This window comes from Achroia grisella, unplaced genomic scaffold, assembly GCF_030625045.1.
Source record: "Achroia grisella isolate CSIRO2021 unplaced genomic scaffold, CSIRO_AGI_Agris_v1 utg3972, whole genome shotgun sequence".
In the NCBI taxonomy this organism is placed as follows: domain Eukaryota; kingdom Metazoa; phylum Arthropoda; class Insecta; order Lepidoptera; family Pyralidae; genus Achroia; species Achroia grisella.
In genome coordinates this window covers 773,577-785,749 of record NW_026712838.1, presented here as the reverse complement: position 1 = coordinate 785,749, position 12,173 = coordinate 773,577, and the positions used below count along the sequence as shown (strand labels likewise).

The 12,173-nt window shown below is 31.2% G+C and overlaps 1 protein-coding gene across 1 annotated transcript; it reads right to left on the bottom strand.

Moving 5' to 3' along the window:
• Window positions 1–2,052: 2,052 nt before the first annotated feature.
• Window positions 2,053–10,924, bottom strand: LOC131844144 (protein 60A). Its single transcript, XM_059192945.1, has 7 exons — window positions 10,454–10,924; window positions 6,462–6,651; window positions 5,743–5,897; window positions 5,318–5,518; window positions 4,785–4,858; window positions 3,617–3,751; window positions 2,053–3,062 (listed from the first exon to the last, which is right to left on the bottom strand). Exons 1-7 carry the CDS (start codon window positions 10,833–10,835, stop codon window positions 2,937–2,939), a joined length of 1,263 nt encoding a protein of 420 aa, XP_059048928.1. The 5' UTR covers window positions 10,836–10,924; the 3' UTR covers window positions 2,053–2,936.
• Window positions 10,925–12,173: the final 1,249 nt, after the last annotated feature.

The window sequence follows — 12,173 nt, the reverse complement described above, 5'->3', positions numbered from 1 at the left end:
GTAAAGTTACCTGTAAATCTCACCTTTTTTAAATGTGTTTAGGTTGAAAAGTGAGATGAAGCAGTGAAATTGCAAACATGACAAATGAGTTCTCCGATATAGCAAAGCATGAGTGGTACTACAGGAGCAGTGGTACATACATGATAACATGATGTCCATCGTGCTGTTCATACATTATATAGACCTCAATAACCGCACCACAACCAATGCCGTCATGACCTTGACTTTAACAGTGAGCATCGTTGAAATGTTTTGCCCATAGGTAAATGTTTAAATTCAGATGCACTGATTATCGGATTTGACGGCCTCGGTCATCTAGCGGTTTAGTAAGTAAAGCGGTGGCTTTACTTCCAATGGTCGCTCGATTCAATTCGATGTTCATTTCGTGCAATGTATTCATGAATATATATGTTCTTTGAATCGGTCTGATTGTTTTCTATATATATTATGTATTTATTTATTCCAATTCAAAAATCATTTATTCAGGTAGGACATATTAGTCAAATAAAAACTTCTAACTATATTCGTTCATGACGATTTATTTAAATAAGATACAAAATTATTATTAAAATATAGATACTTCCAACTAATCATATTAATATTTCAACGTTTCGGTACTTATCTAGTTAAGAGACTTATAACAAAATTGGCACAATTTACTTACACATAAGAACTAACACTATACAAAGTTTTCCTAAAAACTGTATTCAGATCTAAATTACAAATATTTTTGTGACTATGACTATGAATAAAATTCTGGTATCAGATTATTATTTAATGATATTGTAGACGTGATAACTGAACTATTTTACAGAAAACGCGACCAACTATGAAAGGACAGATATAGATCAGTATCATTAATTTCATGTAACTATATCTACATATCAATTTTGGCACAATAAAACATGGCGGAACATATCTTAAAAATGTTGTAATAATAAGCACTGAAATAAATACTTCATGAGTAATGTGACCATTTATTCTTCGACTCAAAACGGGACACAATTAACAGACAGCCAATGAAAAAACTCTTTTTTAAAATTATCTATTCAGAAAAAGTTATCAATTAAGAAATATATCCGATAAATATAATTAAACATTTTGTTTATTCATAGATAGTTTATATTTATCTGATAAAAATAAAATGTTTTGTTATCGGAGGAACAAATTTGACTTTTTAAGAAGTATTTAAGTAAGAATGACACTCTTGTCACATTTTTTTTATACTCACCGTAATTACCAACAACTAACAACCGGCTCGTCTACCCAAAATTTCGCACCGTTACCGAAAACGGGACAATTTTGCGTCCCAGAGTCCGTTTCGGGGACACCGGGACTCGTAATTATAAAAAGGGACTGTCCCGTTCATTACGGGACGTCTGGTCACATTATTCATGAGTGTACCTACATAATTCAATTAGCTACTTGTAAGATATTGTAAATTCTCATCAATTATAAGATCTAAAAATGCAATATTCATAAGTGACGGATAATTTCAATTATTGTAAACTTTAAAATCAATTTTAATATTTAGGTAGGTTTTTTATCTGCGATTATAGAAGTACTTATAAATGACAGCTCTTAAATTCTTATATATTAGCAATCAAAGAACCTGCTTCAAACGACTATATTTAAATTTTATACATAAATATTATATTCTCACTATTGTATATGTTAATATTTGCGATTATTTAATTATAAAAAATATATGTCTTACATCTAATTAGGCAAAAAAAAATTGGTTTCATCGTTGCTGTTTTCAAATATCTTTCGTCATGTACAATCCTTTACTTTACTAAGCTGCCAGGCATTGGTAATTACATATTTAGAAGTTTGTGACATTATTTTGTATAAATTAAGTAATAGAAAATTAAGCAAAACAAATCACGATTATCAATGGTTTTTAAACAAATTATTACTATGACAAAAACTAAATGGCACATGTCATTATAATATTCAAGGTAATCTTAATTGTCAATAATTCAATAATAAAAATACTACGCTTAATAATACGTAAGACTTTATAAATATTAAACAACTGTGTAATTTGCATTTTGTTTTTTTTTCATAATTTTATCACTACCTATCTATGTACCGCACCTGTTGACCTTTTGACTTCAGAACGAAATAAAAACAACCAATCGTTAATATTGATATTTCAAATATACTTAATATAGAAAGATTATAGTAAATTTATGAAGAAAATATATATAGTCCATCTACAACCTATCCATAAGTAGTCATACTCTATACTAACTCGTACTTAACCACAATTATGTCAGTTTGAAATACATAAAATACAGAAATACATTAAAATTTAATTTTAGCTAGGATTTACATGTTTGCTTTTGGAAATAATATGTTATGTCGATCCCATTACAACTACAACATCGATGATAACTATACAAGTTATTCCAGGTTCTCGTTTACACAGTTACACAAAACCTGGTAGGTATTTGAACATAGTGTAGTACCACATAAATATAAATAGGCTAGTAATTATATTATTTACAAAGTTTCTAGTTGTAGCAAGATCTAAAAAAATCATTAACATGAATGGACACAGTAATCAAGCATCATTGACACACTGGAAATGTCATCACGACGTAACGTATAGAGAATTTTAACAATTTATACCTAATAATTAATGCACGTATAAAGTTTATGGAAGATGCGAAGTATCATACCATAGGTTGTGTTTACGAATGTAGGTATATATTGTACCTATATCATATCTAAATAATGTTTAGGAAAGTTGCACTTGTGAACTAATATTTTTATAATTTCTTTGTAATCAGCTACAGCACAAGATACCTACAATAACACAGCAATCGTGGACGGTACACTGTACTTAGCATAAACTATCTTGCTTTCCGGTTCTTCGCCTTATTGATACATATTTTAATGCCTTTAAACATTATTACGTTAAAAGAAAATCAATGGCAGCCGCAGGTTTTGACCACCATATTTTTGTATTTTCTCAGGATTACATTGGAGTCGTCCGTGTAATACAACACAGATATGGGGGATAACTTGATGGGCGCGCAGGATGGTTTCGGTACCTATAAGAAAATATTAGGTACATTAAATAAAAATAGTATAATTGAATAAAATATTTCACTCCAATGCATTGAATATAAAAGCAAAAGAGCTTAATAAGTGCAGAAAACAATTCCCAAATAAACAGTCACTTACAGACAACTTCGGACACGTCACTTATACTATAAGTCGTAATGTGATGTTATAACCTTACTCAATAAATGGATTATCCAACATTAAAATAATGTTTCAATCCAAAACAGTAGTAAGAGAAGCAGTAGCAGTATTTTCCGTAACTAGCGAGCGAGCTTTAAAATATCTTTAGTCAACCTTATCTATGATATTTTAAATATGATATTGTAAATGATTATTTTAAATAAAATAGATTTAGAACTAAAAATAAAAAAAACAATTACTTTTTTCTATATATTACTCTGCACATAAGGATAATAAAATTGCTTGGTTAGAAATATTAATTACACAATTTGTCTAACAAATTGTAAAGACTAATAGTCCCGTAAGGTACCTAATACCATAAATATAACAATCAAGATACTTAAATATTATGATATTTTACCTTTTGGGGATTTAGAAGATGTACTAAAGTTTGTACGATTGCATGATTGGTCGCGTTTTTATGCGCATTTAACGGGAAATTACATTCTCCACTGCAGTAGAATGCACCATAACCATCCGGTGCTATTATCCAGTCCTGAAAAAATATTTATTTATGATTATTTATTCCGTTAACTAACCGTTCCATACATAGATGTATGTAACGGTATTCAGTTTTGTACCCTAACTAATATTATTATATCGTAAACATTGATTAATAAAAAAAACAATATTACCAATGCATGCAGACGTTGCGAGACTTCTATACGAACGCTTTTAGTAACACTATCTAATACTCTTATGTTGTGCAATCAAACAAGGTAGACTAAAAAAGCATATTGGACTATAAACTTAATTTATTTAATTTTCTTGATGATACTGTTTAAAAAGGGCCATCCGCTCCAAAGCATGGGTTCGAGGAAGTCTTTGCGAGAGTGAGATATCCTCACTTTTGCTTCTCAATACATTTACGAAAATATTATGTATACCAGAAGAAATATTGACTGTTTTAAAAAAGTTAGCTATTTCACTAATAAATTCTTGGGTACGTAATAACAACAAACTGGTTTAACTAAATGCCCTTTGCCAAAGTTAATAATTCGTTTCAAGTGTTTTACAAAAAACTACCAGTCTGTCCTCAATCGGCCCGAAAAATTATTCAAATGTCGTATAAAACAATATCATTGTAAAAAAGCTATTGTTGTTCGCAGTCGCATGCCTAATCCTTGTTAATGTGTGTTTAATTAGATCAAATTTTATTTAAAAGAGCAACACACAATATTTTTATTTTCTTCTTGTGATGAGTCTGCGTTCCAAACATATTGTAGAATAAAAAAATATAACAATTAAAGAGTGCTTATACATATTAAGCTTATTTCAATAAAGATTATTTTTATTTCAAATCAATCGGTAATTATTAAAGACACGTGGGAACTCGCCTGTCAGCCCGCCTTAAATATGTAGTTTACCTAATAAATTACCGGGTTACGATATACACAATGAATATAATATTAAAGGAATTCAATTAATTGACCTGAAATTTTGTGCAAAATTGTTTCGAATTCAAGGTTCAGTGTTGAGAGCAGACACTATTTTAGTCTATAGACATATCAACTCATATAAACACCTACCTGCCATTCAAGATCCTTAAAACTGACATACAATGTCTGAATTTCACAACTTCTCGTAGTCCAATGTGATGTATCTGCATATAACATATTTTATGTTAATAAAGTATAGACGTTTATAGTATACACGTTAATAAAATATAGACTTAACAAAATAATTCAGCTTTCATTTTAAGCTTTAGGCAGATAATATTTTTGACAAAGTCGTCCGAGTGAATGTTTCTGGTGCCTGTGTTCCAGTGTAAACCATGAGATATGGCTTCAAAATAAGTAGTGTACCTACCTCAAATACATTTATATAGTAAATTTCACGTTTTTCTATTTCATACAATTAATATTGATTTTCACTTTTCCATAAAAACAGCTACTCTTCATACTATTTGAAGTATTATTAAATATATAACATATTAATTACAAAATTAAAATTAATTAGAGCGATATATTCCGCCGCGGTATGTTGTTCGAATATGCCGAGGGAAATGTGGACATGTCATAATATAATAAAGGAGGGTTATTTATGTTCTTATTTAAGTTACCTGTCAGTGGATTTCTAAGATTATTTTCAGAGAATCCATTTGTGCGCCAGCGCTTCGCTTCACGTTTTCGACGAGCACCAGCATCAGCATTCCCTAGTTTTGGACCACTCCTAAAGAAAGCCACTAAAAATGGCTGCTTTCCCTCTATAACGACACCTCGAGGTTCCTCCAAACCTATTTCTTCCGGTTTAACGTGGCGTTCTGAAATTTAACAAATTATAAAATGTAACTTGCGTACAAATTTCTTTACTTTGCAATCCTATGTACCAGACAAAAATCTTAAATCCTGTGATTGTTATTCGTCCGTCTTTCACTGTAATATATTTTATAATATATTTATCAAACAATAACTTTGATAAAATTTATGTTTTTTTTTTATTTTTACTAACTCTCCCGATTTTTTTCAATAATTATAACTTGGATACCTGGTTGTGAATGTGGATGTAGCGTGATAAAGAATCCTCGATTATCAGCAGGGGAGGTGAGCCAAGCAGCTAGCGCATTAGTCACATTCACCTCCAGCCAACCCTCGGAACCCGCACTGGTATTCACAGCAGCCACCTCCTCCAACTGTAGTTTCCTACAATTTTAAACGTTGTAAATATTTTTTTAAAACATTATAGTTGTTAAAATAAGAGACCACTACAATAACAATAAACTTTAACCATTATAACAAAATTGCATAAAATAGATAGATAGATATTTTAATCAGTGAATCAAAATATAATTATAAAAGGACATTGTTTTGAAACATACCTTGAACCTTGAGGATTAAATTAAAAGACACCACAGGGTGCCAACTCATTTGTCTATAATTTTTTTAAACTTCTCATTGGATAGAAGGAATAATCATATTCCAATAATGAAGGAGATAAAAATGCTACGGATAGACAAATTAATCAAATCATAAAAAAGCTATATAAAGACACAGCTATATCAAGCAAGTTGAAGAAAAAGTTGGAGTCGTGTCGTATCAACAGGTAAAAAGACTGTTAGAATATCGTAGAAGGTGGCGGGAACTCCACCAACAAGAGAACAGCTCTTAAATTATGAAAGAATGAACTGAAAAATGTTTTTTTATTTACATTTAGAATACAAACTGTATTGTTTATATATTGATTCCAATATATAATATAATAATTACCCCATGTTGTCAACATTGAGAACACGATGCACTACCACTTTATAGAGACTGGTAGGATCTTCAGTGTGCGTTGAAGCTTGATGCAACCGGAGTTCGGCAGTTAAAAGAGCAGATGGATCAGCGGGACCACCAGCAACTTCAAACCACACATGTCTTCCATGTCCCTGTCTTAATGCCCCCAAATGATGTTCTGAAATCACGAAGCAATAAGTTTATTTACACTAAAGAAATTTAAGGCCATAGAATAGGAATTAGATCTGAACAACAGTTTGAAAATAGAACACTAGAACACCTTTACCTTGTCTGCTTATATTTACAATAGCGAAGAAGATAAATTATAGTTAAATTACCATTGCAGATAAACATGCTAAATAATAATATATTTATTTCTATAATATATACCCCAAAAAATCCTCACAAAAAGGTCGAGGGTAAAAAATATATCAATTTTCAATTAAAAAAAAACGTATCTATTTAATCTATACCACAGCTAACATAATATTACATATCTATACATGTAAATAAAATAGGAGTGTTTGTTTATAATACTAAAATAACCGTCAAATCTATTTAAAAAAATAAGTTAAATAAACACGATATACCAGCAATTGGAATAATTTTATACGATGTAGTTCACGCGAAATGTGTGAAAAAGCATTTAGTATCTTTTTACATATATCCGTTACATTTAACAGTTTGCCAATTTCAAAATATACCGGAAAACTAATAGTTTCCATATAGTATCGATGTTTACTATGAACAATTTTGTAACAATCTTAAATCAGTACTTTTTACTCACATTTGCAATTTACTTCGGCGAAAAGATTAAATGTACAAAAATAATTCGTAATTAATTTATTAAAGTATTATATGTACAACGAAATACCACTAGCACAATGTATGTGAATGGGTGTGATGGAACAGGTGGCAAGTGGTTCGACAAGTGTAACTTAACTCTGCGCAGCAGGTATCTGTTACTGATATAACTATATTTGGTAAAAAATATACAGTCCATTATACAGCAATATATTAATTAGCGAATATAGTACGAAAATCTCGTAATTTGTGCACACTTATAGGTACAATAGCACATTTCAAGCATACAAGCCGGTTTTGGAATCACCCAACCTTCGCATCAGACACCAACAGACTATTTTTTTAAATAAATCAATAACTTGAATCTATCTACCTAAACAATATCTAGTCAACCATAGATATTATTTCTTTGTCAAAACAAGTACCTACAAAAGTAAGTATATATAAAAAACTATGACCATAATACCCCGTTGTCAGCATTTCAAAAGAATGTTCTGAAAACTGTTAAGTTCTTACCTAGCTACATTTTTATTCTACAGTAATATACTATCTATAATATAATTCTGAAATACTTTTTTGTACGTAATCCTTACACATATTATAAATATGAAAGTAACTCTGTCTGTCTGAATATCTCACTTTCACGCCCAAACTACTGGAACGATTTAAATGAAATTTGGCACACAGATAGTCTAGAACCTGAGAAAAGACATAGCATACTTTTCAATGTGAAAATAAAAATTTGTAATGTGTGGAAGTATTGACATTTTTAAAACTAGAACCTTGAAACTTATGTTTTAGTCTGTTGATTAAATATAAATAAAGAAAAAGTGTTGTAAGGGGATGAAAGGGGAGATGAAATATTGAGTAGAAGTATCGTCATTTTTTAAGCTTGAAAAATACTGAAACTTTTTTTAGGCTGTTGATTAAATATAAAAATATATGACAATAAAATAAACTTTATTGTTTGACTTTTTTGGGTTAGATTAAATAATTTTTCTTCATTTGGTCAAGGTTCTTTATTCTGACTGTCGCGGGCACAACTAGTAGGTATGATATATACTCATAAATTCTTCAAGTATACGAATATTGATCGTGAATTTATCAGAAGGTTGTGTGTTAAACCACTGAAGTCGTCGGCAATACATGTTTTATTCTCCACGTCTAAGACGTACAGGTAGCTCCATGTTGCATCTGTTTACCTGATATTTAGAACACCATTTTTTCTCCCTTACTAGTATGGTCTAACTACTAATCTAATTTTCTCTGTATATGACAGCAGCATGTTTTTGTAAAAGTTAAGATTTATTAGTAGTCGGTGAGTTTATGAGTTTTATTCATATACTACACTAACGGTTTAATAACAAACAGGCCGTATGCTTGTTTAACAAAAACTTCATTTTACATTAGATGTTCACAATCCCGACCAATTGAATTGTGAGAGTCGGCTCAACGGCGCCAACATTGGTATTCAATCTTTATGGAATGCGAAGTGAGTCATCACCTACCTGCGCACACTACAGGTGGATGACTTAATTAGTGGGAACATTGTGAATGGATCCCTATAACGATGCGCCTATTTTAACTTCATAACGTGTTTTGAAATTTAAATTAGGTAGATATTATTTAAATATTTTCATATTTAATAGGTACCAACATATATAACTTACGAACTTGAAACAATAACATATTGGTTTACACATGAATATTAAATAATTGTTTACCTGTATACCAAAATATTAATATTGTCTTTATATTTTCTAGCACATTCTTCAGTACATTTATGAAAATATCATCTCTAAGTTCTTCCTTGAATGCAACAAGGAAGAATTAAAAGTTTCAAATACTTTAAGACCGTACAAGTAAAAACTTAAAAAAATTACCTAATTGCCGTCTACACGAAGTTAGTAATTTATTCTATGGTAATTGCGTAAGATTTTATAACAAACTGTCTGAATCTGCTCTAAACCTGACAGAGGCAATTCAAATATTATATTAAACAATTTTTGTATACGGAGGCCTAATATATATTATAGTTACGCAACCAGTCACTCAGTGTCTTTATTATTTTGATAATGAATTAATGCGTGGTATGTTGGTAGTTGTATTCACACATTTCAACTTAAGAATGTAAAGTTACACTACATTATTTAAAAGAGCAACATGCAAGTTTCTTGCTCGTTCTTCTTGTGATGAGACAGCTTTCCAAATGAGCGGTAGTTAAAAAAAATAAGTGATGGTTATTTAAACGTGCATCAATGTAAGTTTATTTTAATAAATAATTTCTATTTTGCACCAGTTTTGATAATTATTTTCCCTAAGGTTACTATAATAAGGTCGCTTAAGTTGTGAAAAGAAATAATGAAATATTAGAAATGAACTACGAGTATTATAGGTCCTTAGAAACTCTGAGGATGCTAACACAACTATTCAGTTCCCCGCAAATATTAGTCACCCGTTAAGAAAGCGCTTCCTGTGTTACGGTCAACGTCTGTGTTAATGTTAACTGAACAAAACAAATAAAATTTTATGAACTAAAGTCTTTATTTTTCCTTTGACGAATTGCGAAAAGGACTCTTTTTAGGGTTCCAAAATCAAAAAGTACAACCACAGTAAACGGAGCCATACGGTACGATTTTACCTTTCGCCGATTACTACGCTATATTTCAGAAACTACAAATTTTGAAATTTAATAATATACCTATTTATTATATTTATTAAACAACAGTTCTTTAATTAATATTCTCTATATGCATATAAGATAGCTACAAAATTATAATATGTTTCTGGACTGGTAAACATTATCCTTAATGGCTACATAGGTACCTACTTATTATCAACCTTAAACTTGGACTCACATAAAATAATGCAAAATAATTATTATTCGACTTAATAGAATATATGTACGTGTTCAATATTAAGATTAAGTACATATTTTACTGTTGTCGAATAAACTAATTATACAATACCTATGTTAAGATTTTTAGATAGATGCCTAAATAACTTACCTATGTATGCTTTCTATTATTAACCATACAGAATTAAATTGCGCCATATATTTTATAGTTGACCTGATACAACTTCAAGTTCTATCTTACTACTACTACTAAGTACAACAAGTCTGAGTTTATATAAATACATGTCGGTAAATAGGGAAATGTGTATTACGTACTTACTTTTGCTTTGAAAAGTCATGATGAGATCGCTCTCATCAATAGCGTGCTGTTCATCGCCACTAAGCGCCATTTCTGAGCTGCGTGTCGGACGAGCCTGCTCATGTTCCTCTGCCAATTGTTTATACACGTCTAATAAAAAACTTGGGGCAGAACGATCTAGCGGCTGCAAACGAGGACCTCGAGGTCGCTCACCAAGCCCCAAAAGATCCAGTATTTCATGCTCGACCACCAACCGTTCATGTCGCGTCATAGAATGATGTATCACAGTTTGATCGACACCATTATCAATATACAATCCCGAAAGAGAAGCTTCACATGTCACGGTAAACAATGCCACTATGGCGAAGCACACGCATCGCTGCGTTGCGATTGAACTAGCCATATTCGCCGTCAGAGCGCCCACTCAACTGGCGAGTACAGACGCGGAGGCGCGCGACGGGATCAGCCGCTGACCGCAGAACCTGCCCACTCAAGGTGGGCCGCCGCGCCGCGCCGCCGCCGTCGCTAACTCCGCACTCGGCACACTCCCCTCCGTCGCCCTACACCTACATAAAATAACATAAACATTCAGAGACGCAAACGCACACGCTGTCGATAGAGTGCAGAGTGCAGATACCAACGAACTCGAATTTATACAAAATACGCTTTAATGGAATAATGTGTATAAATACCGTGCAGACGACATAATAACATATATAAATCATATTATTCAATACTATACCTATTCCTAACTAAATTCCTACACTAGGTATTACTTCTTAAACCATTGTAGGCAAATTTATTTAGGTGCGCTCACGTTTATTAATGTAGGTAATACATATAAGTTACAACAACAACTATTTATAATCATGTAGATACCTACTTAGTTGCGTAGCTGTTTCCGTCATTAATAATAAATAGCTGTAGTATTATACCGAGATATCAGTTATTCTTAGTATAAATTATTAATGTCATATTATTCTGATAGTTATAATATGAAAATATAACGTAATAGCGACGGTAGGTAATAGACGCCGCCGCATAAAACGATGTTCCGATATTCCATTCCTGCACAATAGGTACTCATATTTATCGTTTTGGGTATTTTCTACGTTTGTTATAATAATAATATGTAATTCGTTCTGAGTGCATAGAATTTTCAGTAATGGAAACTAGTGTCCAATGATGCTGTGGTGCGGACGTTACTTTGTCCGCATAAAATAGTGACTTTGACTAAATTATGAAAAAATATTTAATCTAACCTAATCGAATAAAAGCCAAATGAAATAACGATACAGAATTCCATACAGTTCAATCAATAGCCTATAAATAGGTTTCAAACATCTAGCTTTGAAAAGAACGACGCTTCCATACAATCTTTCATATCTATTTCAATCCCTTATAACCCTTTTTCTTTATATATATTTAATAGATAGGCTACTTCAAGCTTCCAGTTTTAAAATTGACAATATAAACATTTAACTCCCTTATAACATTACATTATTAACATACATTTTTCTTTATTTATATTTAATTAACAGCCTAAAAAATCAGTTTCAGACTTAAAACTTTGAAAATGGCGATATATCCATACAACCTTGCATCTACCCTTTCAATAGAAATAATAGAAATAATCTTTATTCAAATAAACTCATAGAAGAATTAGGTAGAATCAAAATATGACTATTCAAAAGTGCTTGTAATGAGTTTATTTGAATAAAGATTCATCACAAGAAGAATG